The sequence below is a fragment of the Zea mays genome, chromosome 6 (assembly GCF_902167145.1).
Source record: "Zea mays cultivar B73 chromosome 6, Zm-B73-REFERENCE-NAM-5.0, whole genome shotgun sequence".
In the NCBI taxonomy this organism is placed as follows: domain Eukaryota; kingdom Viridiplantae; phylum Streptophyta; class Magnoliopsida; order Poales; family Poaceae; genus Zea; species Zea mays.
Genome location: NC_050101.1, coordinates 140,339,786 through 140,362,554, shown reverse-complemented (window position 1 = coordinate 140,362,554; position 22,769 = coordinate 140,339,786). Strand labels below are relative to the sequence as shown.

The 22,769-nt window shown below is 44.4% G+C and overlaps 1 protein-coding gene and 1 long non-coding RNA gene across 2 annotated transcripts; one reads left to right on the top strand and one right to left on the bottom strand.

The window, feature by feature from the left end:
• Positions 1-8,200: 8,200 nt before the first annotated feature.
• LOC103630101 (LRR receptor-like serine/threonine-protein kinase GSO1) lies at positions 8,201-11,867 on the top strand. Its single transcript, XM_020539500.1, has one exon. It carries the CDS (start codon positions 8,709-8,711, stop codon positions 11,640-11,642), a length of 2,934 nt encoding a protein of 977 aa, XP_020395089.1. The 5' UTR covers positions 8,201-8,708; the 3' UTR covers positions 11,643-11,867.
• Positions 11,868-20,499: 8,632 nt separating this feature from the next.
• Positions 20,500-22,456, bottom strand: LOC103630100 (uncharacterized). Its single transcript, XR_554834.4, has 3 exons — positions 21,951-22,456; positions 20,921-21,781; positions 20,500-20,796 (listed from the first exon to the last, which is right to left on the bottom strand). It is a non-coding gene; the product is annotated as an uncharacterized lncRNA (long non-coding RNA).
• Between the last annotated feature and the right edge of the window lie 313 nt (positions 22,457-22,769).

Sequence of the window (22,769 nt, the reverse complement as noted above, 5' to 3'; positions counted from 1 at the left end):
GTTGAGGATGGGAGCGATAGTTTTGTTGTCCGAAGTTTGATTTTGCTTGTGCTCTTGAGTTTTTCTGTCAGACTCGAGGGCTCTCTTATGTTCTCTGATCATATTAGAGGGCGTCCTATCAGTTATTGACTTGGGAGCTAGACTCTTCTTGTGTTTGAGGGAAACGTTCAAGGCCGCAATCATTAGCGCCTTGTGAGGAGCTAAGTATATCACAGCCCCTCGAAATCCTGATTCGACAATCTTCGCTGCAACTGCAAAAAGGGAAACGGAGAGAGAGAGAGAGAGAGCTAGGACCATTGCAAGCAAAGCAAGCAGCCAGCATGACTGCATGAGGCAGGCAGCCGCGGCTAGCCCGTGGCGCTCTCTAGTCTTCGTCCAGTGTTGACCACGATCCCATTGCCACCACTGCTGCAGCGCATCCCGCGCTCTTTTGGCTGCTCTCATCTCATCTTACACAGACAGATGCTGATGGGCCACAAGACAGCGGGGACAGTGATGCGTCGCTGCTGAAGGCAGAGAGGCCCGCGGAACAGCTGCCATGGCAGTGCATGCATTGCATTGCATTGCATATGATATGATGCAGTGCTGAGCTACGTACTACCTTTCTAGATGTCTTTGTCGGAGCAATGGTTAGCGCCCATGCCGAGTGCTCCGATCCAGTGTGGCGACGTGGCCTGTGGGATATGTGTGTGTGAGAGTCTAGCCCATGCCTACATTACCTACTGTCTACTCTCGATGAAACATTGTACATGTCTACATTACCTATCGTTGTTTCCTTCCTCCGTCAGTTGAGACGATGCTTGCGAATCACGCCGGTAAAGAACTGGGGCAGATCCTCCACGCCCAGGTTCTTTCACTTCCATGTCAGAAATACCACTAGACAAAAAAAAAAGTTGAAAAGGCTTTTCTGCGTAGATCGTCAGTACTGGTACCAGTGGCAGTACTAGTAGTACATTGCAGCTTTGACGGCCTGCCCGTGCTCGTAAAGTTCTGCAATTCCCAAGGTTCAGAGCAGCAGCCCTCAAAAAAAAAAAAAAAGAGTCTCCTGGCTATTGGCTAACAGGTAACAACCGGCATGCGTGCCGCGTTCTCATTCGCCATCATTCTTTTTCTTCTATTGTATGGTATTGGTACGTACCACAGGATCCACAAGTCTCGCGCAACATCCATTCAGAAAACCGTGTCGAAAGAAGAAGAAGAAAAAGAAAATTGCTTGTCGACACGATATGGTGGGACCAGCCGACCAGGGATCACATATGGGCTATGCGAGAAACAAAACATCAGTAGCAGGCTGGTGGAATTGCAACGCCGGGCGAATATGACTGGACACGTGTTAAAGACTTATTCGTTTGTTCAAAAATAGACTAGAAATCGTTACAGCTGACCGAAACTTATATAAATTATAGAATCAATCTTACTAGAAATTGTTTCGGACCACCATTCCCCTTCCGTAATGAACAGCGAATTTAGAACCTAGTGTGTTAGCCTAATGATTTTTTAATGAACAGCCAAATTTGATTACCTCTGCCAAAGCATTAAATTGGCTAAACGACCTCTCCTGAGATCATCAAGGTCAAGGAAAAGGTCCCGACCATCTTTCTGGCGTAACAGAATTCTGAACATGCGATCTATGGATATGAACAGTGAAATGAATATGAACAGTAGTATGAGAAAAGTAGAAAACGTTTCTCCATAATTTTGCCGACAGTTTTTTTTTCTCTCGGTGGACCGCTGTTACAGTGCTCAGTCATGTGTGTTAATCGACGTGCTATCCTAGGCAATAAATGAAACGAATATAGTAACTATTTATTTACTTTACAGCATTGTATGTCTTTCTATGAAGCAACAAAATGATATGACACCACACTGAACAAAAGAAGAAGAAAAAAGTCGCTGTTATTTCCTGTCTCGACTCCCCCATGGTCCCGCACCTTCCTTTACATTCGTGAGCACTGAAATATTCTCGATCAATAGACAGTTGCCCCCCCTTCAGACACTATCCGCGTGATTGGTTACTAGGCCACCCGTGTCCAAGTCGCTCGCATGCGTTAACTGCACTCTGATGTATGATTTGATACTTGTATGTTCTCGTCCTGCACGCACAGAAACAACATAAGTATTTTTTACACCACCTGCATGCATCCGTGGAGAACTGAGTGACGCGCGTTTTTACGGGTCAAGTCCGTGAGAGCCATGCTCTCCAGACGCCGGCAACCAATCACGTTGTATATGATTATATCCATCACTTGGTAGCTATCAGCGACTGCATAAATCAAATTTGGAATTGCTGTAAGCAAATGACTTCGCTGTTCATCAGGCTAACACACTAAGGTTCTAAATTCGCACTAAGGATAAATGACATTTAAACAAACATAATTACCAACTGACCTTCCCTTGTAAAATACTAAAATGTAAACAACAGATAGATGCACATATAGAGTTTGAAACTATTCTGCTGCACAAGAATAATACTATCCCTTTATTTATTTTGCAACTTCAAAATTTGAATTGTATAATTCTTAGGAAGTTTAAATCTGCACTCATACTGTGATCCAGAAAAGTAAATGCATAAAAAATAATGCAATTACTATGAAATTCCTCATATTTTGGTTCTCGTGAACCTACAATAGCCCCTTCTGCTTTCCTGTCTCCGATTACAATTTCAATTGTTCTCTAAAAAATATGTTTAACAGTTTTGCTTGAATTTATGTATAAAGTTAAGTATGAGAGGTTTGATCATCCAAACATGTTGTATACACCTTTTGCTATGTTGTTGGCACCTTGGTTTGCACTCTAACCTGTTTGTAAAGAAAGTGCCATTTTGGTCCCTATTTGAGGAGAAACAAAGAAGTGGAGAAGGAGATGAGAAAGAGGTAAGTTTCCATTACTTAGTCAATTGAATTATACCCTAATCATGTGTGTCTAAGCCACAAGGAAGTCCTCGAAGAAGTGCAAGTGGATTGGAGACTAAAAGGAGAAGAAATAAACTCACTACCGCCTAGCTGGCGCACTGGACCATCTACAGTAAGGGTCTAAAGGCACAGTAGAGTGGCTGAGTAGTGGGGAAATGGGAGGCTCGGGAAGCCTAGTGCACTAGACCAGTTCCGTGTGCACCAGACCGCCTGTATGGATGAACAGACCAGCTTCGGGAATTATTTTTAAAATTCAATAGAACATGAATAGTGTCGGTCCGGTGGTGCACCAGACCTTGACCAAACGGCTACTTCGCCGGCGCAGAAGCTACCGATGGCTAGCTGACATGACGCCCGGTCCAGTGGTTCACCGGACCGGTACGCTGACCCCTCGGTTTGGAAAGCTTCAATCAAGATCCCGGACTCGGGGCTAAGGGACCTGGTCCAGTGGCGCACCGGACCGGTCTGGTGCCCCTAGTGCATACCACTTTCCTGATTTGATTTCCAACGACTACAAGGGGCTTGGGGCTATGTAAAGGAGTTTCCCACGACAGTAAGGAGTACACCTTTACAAGATATTAAGTGTAGAACAAGTGCATACACATTCTCTATCCCTCGCTTGTGTAATTCTCCGTAGATCAAGTGTTTGGCGCATGTATAAGACAAAAGAGAGAGAGGCAAAGTGCTGCTGTGAGATAGAGCTAGCAAGCATGATCTTGAGCAAGGAGTTTGCATTGCGTTCATCTACTGTCGAGCTATCGAGTTGTGATAGTCACGGTTCTGCTGTACTGCAATATCATCGAGATAAGAGAAGTCTCGGTTTATCACACTGTTGATAAGCCTAAACAACCGGAGGAAGGAGTTGAAATAAACTCCAAGATAGATTGGCTAACTCCAACGTGGATGTAGGAAGCTTTTCTAGCTTGGACAAACCACGAGAAAATCGTCATGTCCCTTTATCTCTTTGTTCTATTTCTATTTGCACTTCTACTCTTATCTTTGGTATAAGTTGTTTGTGAAGTGCAGGATCTTTTGAGACAAGGACTCCATTCCAGTACGCAACTCTACTCATCTGGATTCCGCTATGTACACTGCTACAAGTAGATTACGAAAAGTTCTAGCTTTGGTGTACATTTTTATTCGACTATTTACCCCTCTAGGCGACAACCAGGTCTTGTGTACCCCCAAAGGGAACATTCAAGAAGTTCTCCCCATGTCTAGATGATCTCAACAATAGTTGTTCTCTTGAAGTGAGCTTTCACTATCATTTCCATCCCAATAGTGCATCCCATGTTTACATGCTCCATCTTTTCAATCATGTTACCATCCTTTATGGTAATTCATGATAAAGGGGGAGAAGTTAACATACAAAAATATTTTTTCACAAAGGGTGTGTTGGTCATCTGTTAAAGTTCTTGCGAAAAACAATAACAGGGCAACATAATTAAAATGATAATACCTTCTCCCCTTGTCCACTCATGAAGAGAGTGGGAGATTCTCCATGCTCAAAGGAGAAGGACAGCCGGTCGCCCTTTGGCGTGGAAACGCGAACGAAGTCTACGGTTGCACTTGCACATCTGTGCAGCGCTGCCTACTCCCGTTGACGGCTTGACGCCTACGTACGCGCAAGCTGATACCGCCGGCTTGGGATCCTCCGCGACTGATGCACTGACTCGGCAAGAGAGTGACAGGGGAGCGAGATGGGAGCGACGACATGCAACGTGCATGGACTGGCCGACCCAGCTGACGAACACGGCTCCTGTTCCAACTCAACAATCCATGCCCAGACGTCGCGTTCGTCCGCCTGCCGCGGCCACAGCAGGTTGGTGGATCTCCTTACCTTTTTCCCCTAGCGCCCGCCGCCCGCACAAGTACTGCACGCGCATCCTCGTCAATTCGTCATAATGCAAGTGCTGTCTCGTTCTCGTTCGTTCCATCAAGATGCTAGTCGCTAGTAATCTGCTAGCCTACTTCTACTTGTACTACCTAGTATGCTTTGGGTCAATGACCGCAACGTTTCACCATCAGGCTCAATTCATTCCGCCCGCTGAAAGGGAGATGGGCTTTTCTAACATCTCCCAACCGGAAAGTTTAGCCTCAGCAGCTGATTGCAGGCAGACGAGGCTTGTGTGTGTGTGTGGGTGACTGCTGGGTGTGGCTTTATACTACTGCATGGGAAAAGGATTTGGCTCATGCGTGCGTGCTGAATGCTGATACTTAGATTTGCAAACTAGAACCACCTATGTTGCTTCCTACAGTAGCTATTATTATCACAGCCAGCAAGTTATTAGCGCAGCGGGTGCTCAGTCTTAACTTCCACATTAGTATTTTAACACATGCTAAATGGACTGGACTATTCATTAGTCCAACAATGTTTGGGCCACGATTTTAGTTTAGACTATCCTTCTTTCGACATCTCTTATTAAGACATATTGCTGCTTCTAGCACTGAATTAAGTACTAATGTTTGGAGATAAGCTTAGAACATGGCACGCTTTACACACACCCACTGCACACTTGCCCTCTGACTCGTGTCCAATCCAACTCTGAATCTTGTGGGTGAGCAGGCGAGAAATGGACAAGCAAGCAAGAATGATCACAGTGTGAAGGAGGCGCAAGTCAAACCCAGATCAATCAGGCTTCGGGAACCGGTACTAAATTGTTCGGACGTCAGAAAAAAAAGTCAATCGTGGACCAATAATGCAACCATTGCACCAGCTGGAAGTCATTGTCCTCATGTAGCCGAACTGACGGGTAGGTTGTGGTTTGGAGTCATTCGATCATATATAGCCCTGGTTCAGTTCTTTTACTGTCCGCCATTAGTTCAGCTACCACCGATTCACCTTTTCATTTTAATTTCAGAGTAGAGCCTACTAGCGGTCCTCCAACTTGTTCGGCCATGTTATCCTAGTACTCCCTCTGTTTCTTTTTAGTTGTCGCTGGATAGTTCAATTTTGCACTATCCAGCGACAACTAAAAAGAAACAGAGAGAGTACCTATGTTAATCTCTTAGCGTCGTATATAGAGAAGAACTTACGAAGGACCGGTAAGACACCAGAGACCGGGTGAATGAGAAACTAATCAATTTTTCGCTGCTAAAACTGAAATTGAGCACTTCACTTTAATTGACATGAAGAAAGCGCTCAAACCAAAACAAATCAGCAAACTAATGATCTCGTGATTATAAAATGTTCTTAAGAATCACACGGGACCGGCAAAACGAACGGATTGCAAATCAGACAACGAAAAGTCCGAATCGGTTCAAAACCGTGTCTCTATCTAGTGCCGATTTCAGTGGCTCGAAATTCAGTTCTTGAATGCAAAACTGAACCAAATGGACTTCGATCGACATGAAATTTTACTTGTACCTTGACAAAATGTGTTTCCAAGGTCTCCACAAAGTTTGAATTCAATCGGATTCGTAAATCAATCGCAGATTTGAAAATACGGTCAGAATTAGGGTTTTGTTGGGGTTTTCTCAACCGAACTCAAAACGATATCAACTCGGATCACGACCAAGAACTACACCGACTGGACGTACGCAGTGATCCAAATAGTTTATATCCCCACAAATCAATCCTCAACAACACCCAAACAATAAGAACTCGAAGGTTCTTCATAAATCCACAAGAGAGTAGACGGAAGAACACAATAGCAAAGAGGCTCAAAATTTCATTAAGAATGAAAGCTAAGATTGAGAGTCAACCAAAGTCAATTAAAGTTTTCTCAACCAAAGTCAAGCAAAGACACCCAAATAATATTTGTGGACCGGATTGACACAGTTGAGCAAGCTTGAAGACCTAAATGGACGATTTGCATGTTTAGGGACTGGAATAATATGAACAAACAAGTTTGGTGACCAAAATATGTGATTTATGAGTTTAAGGACCGAGATGACGCATATAAACAAGTTTGAATATATGAGCGTCGATTTCATGAGTTTAAGGACCAGAATAACACAACCGAACCAAGTTTGAAGACCGCCGGTGGACATATTTGCTTCTCCACAACCTATTCCTGTGTTGCTTGCATTGCACCTTTCCAATTAACCATTACAGTGAAGAGACAAGGTAACAACGTACTACCTCCGTCTTTTAATATTTGATGCTAAATAGTACCCAAAAAATGTACTACAAAACGTCAAATAAAAAAATGGAGGGAGTAGTTATTCCTTAGCAAGTGTGGGTTAGCCAAACCAGTGAGTTAGCAACTGACTGAAAAATGGTGCGCAAAGCTGGCACTCCACTATGTCGTCTTAACTCCGAAAGCTGAACCAGAAAGGAGGGCGTGGTTGTGCATGATGAGAACTGCGAAGGCCACTACTAGTAGTAGATAACCAGACAGGCGTTTGTCCCTATCTGAATGGACTCCTCCCGTCTATGGGAATCACTTGAGTGAAGCAAAGCCAAGTGCTAGCTGGTGAGAGCGCCCCCCCCCCCCCCCCCCCCCCCCCCCCCGCGTACATGCTTGTGCTCGTTGTGTGTGTGTGTTTTTTTCTTCCCCAGTGACCATTGTTTTCTTTTATGAACCACGAGTCAGCTTTGTTTCCTGTGCCCCTGTCGATTCGATCGATTGTGTCACTGTCGATCCCCTGCAAAAAGTAAATGGCTTTCCTTCGTCCTGATAATTGAAAAGCCCCTTTTGTGGGTCTTGCTTGCTTGATGATTGGTCTTTTCCAGCAATTTATTTATTCAGATACTTAGTTCATATAAGGTGGTGACTTATGTCTTTGCTTGTTAAATACTACTCTTTATCATGAAAGGAGATGCAATTCTAGTACAATACCGAGTTAAAACCATTTTAAATTTGACCAAATGGGTGGAGAAATATATCAATATTTACAATGCCAAATGTGTTGTTAAATTCGTTATTAAATATATGTTTTATTGTACACATATTTAGTATATAAATATCGATACTTTTTTATAAACTTAGTCAAACTTTAGTTATTTTGGCCGAGCTAGATCTAGAATTATCCGTTCTCGAATATTTGTCACACGTTAGTTCATTTGTGAACTAAAACAGTAACAAATAAAAAAAAGAATGAAGAAAGTACCTTTTTATAGGCGAAGTCCAACTATATGTACTTTCAGCTATCTGTAGCAGGTTCGCTTTGATTCATATAACTATACTAGCATGCTGCTGTGCATTTCTTTTCTTCATTTAGTTGTTTTCATAGTCAGAAGCTTGACCTCGGGTTTGGGATGATGACCAGAGTATGCTAGACATATATATATTTTTTGTCACTAAAACTTAGAAGAAGAAAAAAAAAGACTATTAAATAAAGCATGGAAGCACCATCTACTTGTCCTGTTGCCACCAAATCAAGGGAGCAGTTGAACTGTTTCGAGCAAGTACGCGCTGTAAAGCGCATCGTTAACAAATTTCAAACGCCTTTGTCGTCCTCGTCAGAACAAGATCGAACAGAAGAGGATGGAGCAACAAGTCAAAACAGCAAGGTTAACGTTCAAATTACCTGTTGTTAGGCCTATGCCGGTCATTATTCTGACATAGTATCTGCGTTTTCTTTTTTCCTTCTTCTGAACTGCTTTCACCTTCTCATTTGGCTTGTATGCATTTTTAGTGATACGAATCCAGCACATTCTCTGACTGCGATACATAGAGCAGGTAGTGTTTGACAACTCTTTTTTTGCCCCCATCTTTTACAGCTTGGGCAACTACTCTATGCAGTGGAGCATATAGACATCCCCTTCGTCACCATAGCAGCACCCCGGAGGAAGCTCACTTCCTTGTAGCTGACTCAACCACATGGTACCATCTTAGCAGAGGTATAGCAATGGCTATCAAACAGAGCATCAGCTTCACGCTGCGTGTTCTTGCTGATCTATCCCTCCTACTCTTTTGCGTCCTGCTTGCACCTGTATGTTCAGCCACACCAGCCACAGCTCCTGCTGTTCTCCTGCAAGTGAAGTCCGGCCTCACTGACCCCGGAGGCGTCCTCTCTGGCTGGTCACTGGAGGCCGACGTGTGCTCATGGCATGGTATTACGTGCCTGCCCGGTGAGGTCTCACCGGGCATTGTGACAGGCCTCAACCTGTCCGGGCACGGCCTGTCAGGCGTGATACCGCCGGCGATGAGTGGCCTCGTCTCCATCGAGTCCATTGACTTGTCCTCCAATTCCCTCACCGGGCCGATCCCGCCAGAGCTTGGCGCGCTGGAGAACCTGAGGACGCTGCTCCTCTTCTCCAACTCCCTCACCGGCACCATCCCGCCGGAGCTCGGCCTTCTCAAGAACCTCAAGGTGCTCAGGATCGGCGACAACGGGCTGCACGGCGAGATCCCGCCGCACCTGGGCAACTGCTCGGAGCTGGAGACGCTCGGCCTGGCCTACTGCCATCTGAATGGCACCATTCCTGCTGAGCTCGGCAACCTGAAGCTGTTGCAGAAGCTGGCCCTTGACAACAACGCCCTCACCGGTGGCATCCCGGAGCAGATCGCGGGCTGCGTAAGCTTGCGCTTTCTGTCAGTGTCTGATAACATGCTGCAAGGCAACATTCCTTCGTTTGTTGGAAGCTTCAGTGATCTCCAGTCACTCAATTTAGCAAACAACCAGTTCTCCGGTGGGATTCCGGCGGAGATCGGCAACCTTTCCAGCTTGACGTACCTCAACCTGCTCGGTAACAGCCTCACCGGCTCCATTCCGGCAGAGCTGAACCGGCTGGGTCAGCTGCAGGTTCTGGACCTGTCAGTGAACAACATTTCTGGAAAGGTCAGCATCTCTGCAGCACAACTGAAGAACCTCAAGTACCTTGTGCTGTCTGGCAATCTCCTTGATGGCGCCATCCCTGAAGACCTCTGCGCCGGCGACTCATCAAGCCTGCTGGAGAACCTGTTCCTCGCTGGCAACAATCTTGAAGGCGGCATTCAGGCGCTGCTCAGCTGCACTGCTCTCCAGTCCATCGATGTGTCAAACAACAGCTTTACCGGAGTGATACCACCGGGCATTGACCGCCTGCCTGGCCTCATCAACCTTGCTCTGCACAACAACAGCTTCACCGGCGCCCTGCCGTCGCAGATAGGGAGCCTGGGCAACCTGGAGGTCCTGTCTCTGTTCCACAATGGCCTCACCGGTGGAATACCGCCGGAGATCGGTAGGCTTCAGAAGCTGAAGCTCTTGTTCCTCTACGAGAACCAGATGTCCGGAACCATCCCCGACGAGCTCACCAACTGCACGAGCTTGGAAGAGGTGGACTTCTTCGGCAACCACTTCCATGGTCCTATTCCCGAAAGGATCGGGAACCTCAGGAACCTGACCGTGCTTCAGCTCCGGCAGAATGACCTGTCGGGCCCCATCCCGGCGAGCCTCGGTGAGTGCAGGAGCCTTCAGGCGCTGGCATTGGCAGACAACCGGCTTACCGGCTCGTTGCCCGAGACGTTCGGGCAGCTCGCCGAGCTCAGCGTGATAACTCTCTACAACAACTCCCTCGCGGGCCCCCTGCCGGAGTCGCTGTTCCAGCTCAAGAACCTGACCGTGATCAACTTCTCCCACAACCAGTTCACCGACAGCATCGTCCCTCTTCTCGGCTCGACCTCCCTCGCCGTGCTGGCGCTCACCGACAACAGCTTCTCCGGCGTCATCCCAGCAGTGGTCGCCCGATCAAGGAACATGGTCCGGCTCCAGCTTGGCGGCAACCGGCTCACCGGCGCGATACCTGCCGAACTAGGCAATCTGACAAGGCTCAGCATGCTTGACCTGTCGCTCAACAAGCTCTCCAGCGACATCCCGGCAGAGCTCTCCAACTGCGTTCAGCTCGCCCATCTGAAGCTCGACGGGAACAGCCTGACGGGCACCGTCTCTGCATGGCTCGGCAGCCTCAGGTCGCTCGGCGAGCTCGACCTCTCGTGGAACGCGTTGACTGGAGGCATCCCGCCGGAGCTAGGCAACTGCTCGGACCTGCTGAAGCTGTCCCTCAGTGACAACCACCTCACCGGAAGCATCCCGCCGGAGATCGGCAGGCTGACGTCTCTGAACGTTCTGAACCTGAACAAAAACAGCCTCACCGGCGCCATACCGCCAGCGTTGCACCAATGCGACAAGCTGTACGAGCTGAGACTGTCGGAGAACTCGCTGGAGGGACCAATCCCGCCGGAGCTCGGGCAGCTCTCGGAGCTGCAGGTGATACTTGACCTGAGCCGGAACAGGCTCTCCGGCGAGATCCCGGCGTCCCTCGGGGGACTCGTGAAGCTGGAGCGGCTGAACCTGTCATCCAACCGGCTGGATGGGCAGATACCGTCCTCGCTGCTGCAGCTGACGAGCCTGCATCGCCTGAACCTATCCGGCAACCACCTCTCAGGCGCGGTGCCCGCGGGTCTATCGGGCTTCCCGGCGGCGTCGTTCGTCGGCAACGAACTCTGCGCCGCGCCTCTGCAGCCGTGCGGGCCGCGGTCGCCTGCTACTGCTAGGCGGCTGTCGGGCACGGAGGTGGTCATGATCGTTGCGGGCATCGCCCTGGTCTCGGCGGTGGTGTGCGTGGCGCTGCTGTACACCATGCTGAGGGTGTGGAGCAACTGGCGGGCGGTGTCGGTGTCCAACTCCGATGGCGAGGAGTCGGCACATGGTGGCGGCGGGGGGAAGTGGGTGGACGGCAAGTACAGGAAAGTGGGGTCATCGGTGTCTTGGTCGTCGGAACAGAAGCACAACTCGGGGTCCGAGACCACCAGCGTGCTCCATGGCAAGTCCACGGAGGCCGCCGGCGCCGGGAAGAGCTAGCTGCTCGCGGCGTGGCAGCAGTGAACGTCACTTTTTCTTCCTAGCGAGCTCAAAAGCCAAAATGTATGTGTATCGATGATCGTCTCTTGATCTCCTCTTGTTTCCGTGTGTGTTTTTCTTTGATTAATTGTTACTGCTTCCGCCACTTCCGTTCGTCTGTGGTGTGTTCTTGATTGGAGGTACAAGCTGGACTGCCGGAGCGAAGCAAAACCGAGAATTGTGTTACCGTGGGCTGCTACATTCCATTTCGTAGTTATGGGCCTTCTTGAAGGCCCAACGGATTCCTAGACTAGATAGACCTGCATAACACCTACTCTTATTTTTTTATTGAGAAACTGTCCTCCGTGTTTATAAGAAAAGCTTCCTAGATAGACCGGCATGCAACCATATTTTTACCAGGTAGTTTAATAACTCGACAATTCGGATAACGAAAAATGCTAAAAAGAATTGTTCATAATTTTTGTGTACATGATGATTTGGATTCGTGTCTAGGTTGTTGAGCATCGAGACGGTCGAACGGTGACGGTCCGCGACTTGGACGGTCTCTCGTGTTAGCCCGGACGGTCCGTGAACAAATTAATTCATATTGGAGTCCTTATCCCTTGCGGGGTTATCCTACTAACTCGCGAGAAACAATTGGATTTTGTCTCGGAGCGGGTACACGAGATTTCAAAGGTACCTTCAAACACTCGAAGGTAGTTTAAGAATGCTCTTGCTCCAACAGCTTCAGATGTTGAGCAACTCAACAAAAAACACGCTATGGGTTTTTAGAAAAACTCTGCCCATGCATCGGCACTATACATCTATTTATAGAGATAATGCGATGCACAACTTCGTATAAAATTACACTTGTGACCTCAAATCCTATACATATGATCTATAGAGATTGTTGAGTGTGTTGTTGTCTTTTCGACTTGGACACGTGTTGCGTACGCCGCTTGAGCTTCCCTTCGTTCCGACTGAATGAACCAACAATCGATCTACAAACCAGTTTTATATTATTTACCTTATGCATTAGCTTTGGGAGTAGTTTTAGCCATAGTTTAGCCCTAGTTATAGTTTCCTAACCTCAATCTTCACCTCTCTTCGTTCTACGTTGCCTAGAGGCGCTTTGGGCAGCCTGCCGACCTCAAGGCAACCCCAAGATCCTTCCTTGCGGATGGGGTACCTTCTGGGAGGTGGGATCTGGGTTCTTCCTAGAGCTCTATACGCCATCGCAAAATGCCCGGTAACCTACCAGGGACTGTCTGGTGACCTACCGTGGATGGTCCGGTAACATACCTTGGACCGTCCGGTGACTTACCACGAATGGTCCATGGACCTACTGCAGACGGTCCGCCAGCCCACAAAGGACTCCCCAAAGTTCTATGCGCCACGCGTAGGACCTAGGGGTCGTTAGTATTTGACCCCAAAGGCGCCAACATACTTTTTAGCGACTCCGCTGGAGAACGAGAAGATCAGATCTATTAGATCGCCCACGATATGGTGGGTTCCAAAGGTCGCTCTAACGTCTCCCACGACAACATCCTTAGACTGACAATTAAGAGTTTGTCGACCAACGAGCTACATGAATTTGAAGATATCATGAATCAAGTTCGCGAAGCGGTGAAGAAAAAATTATGTCACACTTCATAGTGGATCGGCACCAGAAGGTCACCAAAAAGGAGAGATCAACCTCGAGTCCCTCCTGCCTTCCTTGCTGACCACCACTGTAAGTAAATCTGATGATATTCAGTCCCTTAGATAGTACGTAGATTTACAAAGGGATTAGCTAAAAACAGTAGACATGGGATGGAAAAATAATTCAATAAACTCACACGTGCATTCGAAAAATCTACTATCCCTAGATTCCCTCATATGACGCTAGCATCGAGATGTCTATGCCTAACACATCGGCAACAATGGGCCTCTTCAGTCTCAACCATTATATGGTATACCGATAAACTCATACCTAAGGCAATCACTGCCCCCTCAATCCCTGTGTGATTTGTCCGTGCCACTAGCTATGGCCAGACCATCTGAGCACAATTTCAGACGTTTGATATCAGATTGAATCTCTTTGACTATATGGATATCAAGCCTTCTCCAACACCTTATGATCCTAGTCTAGTACTTCGAAAGAATAAAAACTAGGAAAAGATCATCTGAGATACTCCCATATCGTTGGCTCTTTGATGTATCTATTAGCTAGCACAACCCACTCTGACATTTCATTTGCTATAAGCAAGCTGAGTTGATTCTCAGCTAATCCAAGAAATGATCTTTGGTGTGGTATTGCCTATGTAATGCGCTATCCGAAGGGTACAATGAGTCATGGAATTCACTATTCCGGGTACCCAAGTGTACTTGAAGGATATAGTGATTCAAATTGGATTACAGATACTGATAAGATGAAGGCCACTAGTGGATATATATTCATATTGGGTGGTGGCACTATCTCTTGGAGATCATGTAATCAGACAATACTTACAAAATCTACCATGGAGGCAGAGCTCGCGGCTCTAGATATAGCTTCAACAGAAGCTGAGTGGTTAAGAGAGAACTATTGATGGACTTACCTATGGTTGAGAAACCAATTTCTGCCATTCTCATAAACTGTGATAATCAAACGGTGATCACGAAGGTGAAGAATAGTTAGGATAATATGAAGTCCAACAAAAATGTAAAACGTAGACTTCCACCGTTAGGGTCGGAAGGACATCTGACACGCCGGAGGAGGATGGCATAACAGGATGGGATGGTGAGCCGACCCTCTGACATCCGCCAGCGTGAGACACCACCATGAAAAGATGTAAAGGATATCAAACGAATGCCGGTGAAAAAAGTGGCCTAGCGATCATCTCAAAAAGGCGTTTCCACAACGACCTCTTCTCTCAGAAGGATTCGTAGGTAGTGCGCTTGCCGGAGTCCATGTGTGATTGGGTGGAGAGTGGAAGTCTAGACGCGAACATTGGGTTTTCTTCCTACGCGGGCTGGGGAAGACAGAAGCTGAAGGGGTGCGGGAAAGGTGTGCTTATTGTCTATGCATTAACTCCTTCAAGCAACTGCTCAACTGCTTGTTTATCAAATTATTTTGTTTTCCAACACACAAACAAAAAAAACCGTCAAAAACCTATGAAGGTAAAAATTGAATTGGATAATAGTTTTCCATTTTTCCTTGAAAGAAGGATCGAAAAAAACCCTTAAATTTGTGTCTGATGTCGTGCATTCTGGTCCATTTTCTAAGTTGAATATCGCAGCATACACATTCATGAATGTGTTGTTTATTTTCGATGGGGTTGAGTGCTTCGCAAATTGCATGGTAGTTACAGTAATTACCTCCAATACACACAAAATCTTTGTTTCCATAACAAAAAAAATCTACATCATACTTATATACGTCAAAGTTCATTATAACTGCTAAAACCTAGAAACAACAATGTCAACACAAAATAATAGATGATTACTTATATTTTAAACATAATTCTACATTCTCCAACATATATTTCTTGTATGTGTGAATATCTTTCCTTTTTGCCTTGAATACTATTGGGTCTAGGTAGTCTACCATTTTCTTGGGCCTTAGATTCCTCTTTTTTCTATCAATTGTTGTTGATCCAATGGAATACCCTCTGTTGTTTTTGTTGGACACATGTACAACATGTTTGGGTTGATGGACATAAAAATTTTCAAAATGTTTAGGACCATATGCACTACATCGAGGATTGGGATTTAGGGTGCTAGGAGCAGCAACACTACCAAGCCTGAGCATTTTTTGGCTTTAGCACCACTTCCTTTGTCTTCTTTCAATAAAGATATGTATGCATCATGGTAGTCTTTTGGTGGAGATTCCTACAATGTATCACCTTGGACTTCTTCTGCAGTACCATCATGATCACTGGTACCATCAAATTTGCTTGCAAAATCTACATGATTACTAAATTTTGAAAATCTGCAAAATTTGCATGAAGTCTGTCAGGAAATTGCAAAGCTCTGGAGTAATAGATGTGGATTATATCCAAACAGTTAAGAACCTGGCAGATCCTTTCACCAAGGGACTATCACGTACTGTGATTGATAATGCATTGAAGGAGAGATGGGACTGAGACCCATGTGAGTTAACCTTAGTAGTGACCCAATCTATGTGATCGGAGATCCCGTGAATTAGGATATAGGAAGAGTAGAACTTACTTTTAACCCACTCCTTTGAAGATGCAATACTCTCATTTATGTAAGGCAGGATGACTTAGTCTTAATGTGTTCTGAGTCTTTATAGCACGATATTGTCCTACACAGTGAGGATGAAATGTACCTCTGGAATCTGGTGGGGGATTGTTAGAGAATTTGGGCTTGGCCCAAATAATAATTCTTATGAATCCCAAAGGCCCACTCACACATGTATGGTATGGTGGGAACTTTAGTACCACCTTGCTACTCTAGGTAGAGTGATGCCAACTTAAATAGTTAAGTTATCTTCAACTGGTTGAAGCCATTGAGGAGAGAAAAATGGAGAACCCACACGCTCGCTCGCCTCACCGGATCGGGCGGGACGGGGCAATGGGTGCGGGCGCACGACATGCGCGCAAATGGTTCGACGATTTCTCGCGTCTGACCTTGTGGGTGTGGGGCTTACTTTTGCCACTTGATATATTTGTTACATGCATGGAGAAAATTGCGCTGACCTACTTTGGTAAGAAATTATTCTTGCATTAATTGTGATTGATCTAATTGATTGACTGCAAATCAATCACGCTATTGTTGTGATTATGCGGCTGATTATTTGTCTTAGCTCTGTCGTGTCTATATAATGGGGCGAGACGTCATCCTCTATCCAAACTTTCACTCCTCGTTCCAAATCGTCTTCGTCTTCCCCATCCCACCGTCAACGTGCCATCGGGGTTGGTTCTTGTCGATATGCTCCATCTACTATTACGCTATTCTAGCGCCAACAACCCCGATGTAAGCATGTGTATTGTTTTATTCCTTCGATCCATAGCACTAGTTTATGAACTGCTAGTAAGCTATACATATGTTAAACACGTTGTTGTTCTTTTATTATCGCCGGAATCAATTTGCTCATCACTAAGTTGCTATTATTTCCAACAAAAGATACTATGTAATATAACATTCAGAATCTGTCAAAGAAAAAAAAAGAACAGTATACACGGTTTGACACTGTGTAGGTACTTAACACTGTTTATCGTAGTCTACCACTAGCAATTTTGAGCGATATACTTAGCATGTTTGATTCTTAATTTATGCTACAAATTATGTATAGTATAGGGCGTTTCTGTGTGGGGGTGTGCTACGCTCTTCAACCTCGCCAGTCCCTGAGCATGAGCCACTGACCAGGTGCTGCTGCTTCCGTGTACCTGGCAGGTCAGGCCATCATGTGTTGGTCGCACACTCGAGCTTCCGACAGAGGTTTAAAAAGAGCACTCGCCATCATCATCATCACTCATTCACTCTCGTGCCTCCTCTTAACACCACCATTGCACGGCTGTTCTTGCGATTTGGCACACAGCTGTTGCACGGTGTAGCTATTCCACTGCACCTGTAGACACTGTTACACGTCTGTTACGTTGCACGGTGTAGCTATTCCATAATAATATCAAAAAAATCTACTGCTCCATAAAGCTGTTAAACTCAACTTATACAATAGAATAAGCGGACACGGTGCTGTCTGAGGAGATAATAGATCAACTGTGTTGTGAATTTCAATCTAGCGGAAGCACTCGCACGGAGCATTCAATCCGGTGTCTGCTCAGTCTGTGGCGATATGAAGGAGGCACATACACACACAGCGTGTTCAACAGCGCCAGGTGCAAATGCAACGTACCAGGACGCCCCAAAAGCATCTCTCACTGCATTCACTCCTGCCTACTCGCTTTTTTTCACCGCCATCAATTTCTCGATCGGCTCTCGTCAGGTCATGGGGCTACAGTTTTTTCTCTCTCTCTTTCCAGTCTGCAGATGGACGTAAGTTCTGATGATCGAGCATCATCAGGGCCATCGGCAGTTGCTTTCTTCTGCTTGCTCCCTGGATTCCAGGCCTTGGCAATGAGCTCAGCTCACTCACTGATTTTAACTTTGCGGCCGATCATCTTGGACGCTGCTGCAACCATGTTTTGATTGGTAAAATGTTATCAGTTTTGACAAGTTAATTTTTTTTAAAGTTGGCTATGTCTATAAAAAAATAACAGTATTCATAGTAAAAAAAAGTAATATTATCAATGGGGCCAGTGTTGCCGAAGGTCCTTTGACTAGTTATATCATGTGATTGTCTCAAGAGTATAAGAAAAAGCTATACCGAAGATCACTCGTTTAATCTTTTACTTTAATACAATCAAGTGTATTTCAAGAGTGCTCCTAACTAATGGGCGAAGCAAATCTTCGGTCCAGAAAGCGTGCAAAAAAACTTCTCACATGCATCCTGGAGAAAAAGGTCCTAGCCGAAGTCGACAACTTCGACGACAGCAAAGGAACTTTGGGTGTAACCCAGAGGAGAAGGCGACGAAGGCTCGAACCCGCGCGGCTGAGGATGGAGAAAATACGTCACTGCCCTGATGGCATTTGCAACAATGAAGGACACGATTGTAATCTTATACTAAGTCGGTTTGTGTCCCATATAAATAGAAGAACAATATCCTACATAAAGTACCTTTTAGCCAGGTGCTACAGCTTCGTATAGCTCAGCCTCCAAAACACCTTCGTGCTATCTTGCATCATGAAGCCGAATGTATGTTTGTAAACTTGTATGAGAAAAGAAGAAAAATGCTAAGTCACATGAAATGAGTGCTCATATATTCGTCATACTTCGTTTTTTTATTCGATTACGCTCTACCTTCGTTCTTGAGTTGTTATCTTCGCGTAACACTTTTCAAGTACGAATGTCTTTATATTTTAACATTGTGTTGTCTTATTTTTTATTTCATACAACAATTGAAAACAACTTGCCAACAATTATATTGATTATAAAAAATATTTTTATAATGATTCTTTCATAAAATTTAGTTCAAATTGTGTAATAAGTTTGCCTTGATCTAAATCTACGAATGCATCCTTTCTCCGAACGGGGGTAGCACCGTAGCAGACAGTATGCAGTTCTTTGACTGCGTGATTGATGTATGGCAGAATCATTGGCTGAAGAAATTGGAGGTTTCATCAGAACCTCGTGACGACCAGCAGGTCTCAGCAGCACTAATTTTTTTTTTTTGCACACATTATCGCAAGGCAACAAGAAAACAAAGCGAAAGATCCTGGTGTGGGCGCCGGCCATCTGCGTGTCAGGGCTAGTTAATCCAGTCCATATGGGCACAGTGGCTGCTACTGGCGCCTGTCCACAAGAGTTTCATATGCTTTGTCCATCGTGTACTAGCTCATCAGGCAGTCCATGCCTGCCTTTTTGGTCCAGTTCGCGCCTTTCCGATGCGGTTTGAAGGCCAATCAGGCATCAGTTCATGGTCACATCTCGTTCCCCATATGATTCCACGTGTACGAGGACCATTTGATACTATATGACTACTTTTAATCATTTTCAAGTTTAATCATAACATCTTTGAACATATAAATATATGGACTAATATGCATGCGGCAATCTATACCTAAGTTAACAAGAGTGAATCAAAGTGGATTACTCCCTCCGTTTCGTTTTAGTTGTCGCTGAACAGTGTAAAATTGAACTATCCAGCAACAATTAAAAAGAAACAGAGAGTACTAATTATTAGTCCATATATGCAAAGTTGCAAACAACATTGGACTTAATTCAATCAACTACGTTTTAACACTTCTTCTATGGTTCAGATGTTTAGATTTTAAGATGATTTTAAACAATAATTTTGTACAATCAGCTAGTACAAGTAATTTGTTATTTTTATAATTTACTATGTGTTTTGCACATAAATATACCAAATTTTTTTCTTTAACTATATAAACAATTATAAATTGGTAATTATCTTTGCACTAAGCATATAAGATTTTTCATGTATGTGGTTTTGCCTAAAGTTTTTTTTATTCTCATGAAAAATACAGTTATATCTACATAAATGACAACAAACTATAACTATAATTTATTATAAAATATATGTAATGGCCATCGCTAGGAAGAAATCTAAAATTCAGGCACCTAATTCTTTAGCGACGACCAAATTTAATTATGTGCTCTAATTGTTTATATATATATATATATATATATATATATATATATATATATAGAGCGATGGTAATGAAAGCCCTGGGCTTCCATTAGTACCAGGAAACCTCAACCAGGTATAGCCACGTTCCGTACCAGCGTGCGTCCCATCGGGCACGGGTTCTGACTTGGACAGATTTTAGCGTAAAACATGAACAAAAAGAGCATAAATGATTACGAATTTTAGCGTAAATCGTAGATCTGTTTTGAAACGGCGAATGCGGCCCGAAAATTACGGCGTAAAAATCTCGCGCGTCCCATCGTGATCGGGTTCTGACTCGGACAGATTTTAGCGTAAAACATGAACCAAAATAGCGTAAATGAGTACGAAATTTAGCGTAAATCGTATATCTGTTTCGTAACCGTAAATGGGTCCCAAAATTACGGCGTAATAATCGCGTGCGTCCGATCGTGCGCGGGTTTTGGCTCAAATAGATTTTAGCGTAAAACGTGAGCTAAAACAGCGTAAATGAGTACAGAATTTAGCGTAAATCGTATACTTGTTTCGTAACAGCAAATGAGGCCTGAATTACGGCGTGAAAATCGCGTGCGGGCGATTGACCGCGGGTTCCGGCTCGAATGGATTTCAGCGTAAATCGTGAACCAAAACAACGTAAATGAGTATAAATTTTAACGTAAATCGTCCATCTGTTTCATAATAACGAATGTATCTCTCAACGCATGAGGTTGTCATAAAACGCATCAACAAATTTCGTAAATTGGTGTAAGATACAAGTGATCTGAGGTAATTGTAGCGTAAAATGCAAGCTAACCATCTACAGGAGAACTGTTTCAGATTTTGCAATAAGATATAAGAGATAATTATTCCTGTACTCAACTATGATAATGTCGTGTTTACATTTTAGCTGTTGGTACATACACACAAAACTCTGTTTCACCATAACACCACTGTTAGCAAAAAAACTGAGTTCAAAAAGGCTCTTCCAGCTTTCCTAATGTGGAGAAAACCACCGAGGTCCATATCTGCAAATGTAACATGAACTGTTAATATGATCTTTCCTTGTTAATATGTCTTTTCAAGTTTGTTATGACTAACATAACCTAAAGTCTAAACTGAATGCAAACTTGAGTTAGAAGATCAGATTACCTATAGCACAGATGTCATGTGATTCTGACTATTTTAGGACCAACAAACCATTTGGAAGCCAAACAAATCCCTGTTCAATTTGCCTCAAAGCAACATATAAGAAATTACATAATTAGCTTCTAAATATGTGCACTGCTCTTGGAATACATTCTAAGAGTTTTGAAAAGCCTTTTCTTGAGTGCATTTCTGAATTTGATGGTACAGAAGGTGTTAAATATATACAACAATCTGATATTCTAGACTACCTGAAGCATGTAGAATCAAGGTTGCAATAACATGAAAGATGTACGTGAAGGATCCTGACTTCCTGTGTGTGCTGAGTTGCTATACACTCTTGTTACTTATTTATGGCATATTCATGGTGTGGTTTACCATGGTATATATAAGACAAATGAACCTAAAGGCTTAAGGCAGGTGAAAGTTGATGTGAGGACAGACGATTGGGCTACCTCAAATGGAGCAGGATGAGAAAATAAACTTGATTCATTCTGGCAAGGCAGAACTCAAGGTGAAGATGCTTGCACATCAGCATCACCTCTAAAAAAGCAATAGTGGGGAAAAACAAGTGTCACTAACCGCTGACTAATCATAGCAGCAATTCTTGAGATAGAAATAAGTGCATAGTGAAGTACACTAGAAGACATAAAAAGACTTCCAGGTCCCATACAACTAGTTGCTTAAAATTCATTCTACCTGCCTGAGACAAGATAAGCAGGAAGCTGGATCTGTCGCTCCTCCAGAACTTCAGACTGAGAGTGCCAAGTAGCAGAGTGGCTAGCCCTGGTGTAATGCCCAAGACAAGACTTATGGTGCTTCTGGAGAAGATGTATCCTAGAAGCCCCATAGAGAATAAAAGGCCACCTGCAATACCAAATGAAGTACCATTATTTCACTTATCTGAATGTGGATACATGCACGACAAACAATTTTTAGCAAAAATTAGGAAGTGCTCTGTCACTCAATATAGACTTGAAATGATAATGCATATATCTATTGAGCGAGATCTTGTCATCCTAGCCGGTACTTCCACCTGAGTAGAAGTCTGCACGCCAGCTGCTTCTCCCCTCCCTCTCTTCGGTCCAACAAGAGGAGGCAACACAGCAGCAGCCACAACCAAGCTTGATCTTGTAACTCTGGACGTGGGGATCTGTCTCCAGAATATACCAGGACAGAGACATGGGTCAATGAATTAACGAAGTAGAAAAGATGAGAATAAAATATGAGGTGCTGGCGCGCTGCTTTATGCATATTTAGTTAGAATTGTATGTGTTGCAGCATAGGCACACATATAAATCAGCGTAAAAACCCATTTTTTGACATAAAAAACCGAAGAGCGTAAAATACATGGTGATTGATCATAAATACACATAAAAGTAGGATTAAGGTCGTGCATTAAAAAAATTAGCATAGATGCTAGTATGAATCAACAAAAGCAACCATAAATGTTTACAGGTGCGAAAGCCATAAATGGTAACTAGACTTGAGACATACGGGGAAAGCAAAGCCAAAAATCAGATGCAAAGAGCAATCTGAAAAGGCCCGCTTTCTTCAGAATTTGGATCACAAACTCAACAAGCTAGCTCTATTTTACCATGTGAAAATGGGTAAAACGTGATGCCCTTTGAAAATCACAGATCTATGATAATACAGCTTAAAAATAGCGTTTAGGGTGACTTATATCTTATATATGTTAAGAGAACAATCTAGAATATATATTGGTGGCACTTACTGAATTAATCTCTGCAACCTGAAAAAAAATCGAGCAACCTTGAAGAATCCTTGAAGAACCTCTGCGAGAACTGATCTCACGGCGGGACATGATAGGCTACCTGAAAAAAAATCAAGGACA

What these genes read in the sequence shown, in the direction of transcription:
- LOC103630101 (XM_020539500.1), top strand. Translation starts at nt 8,709, where the DNA reads ATGGCTATCAAACAGAGCATCAGCTTCACGCTGCGTGTTCTTGCTGAT.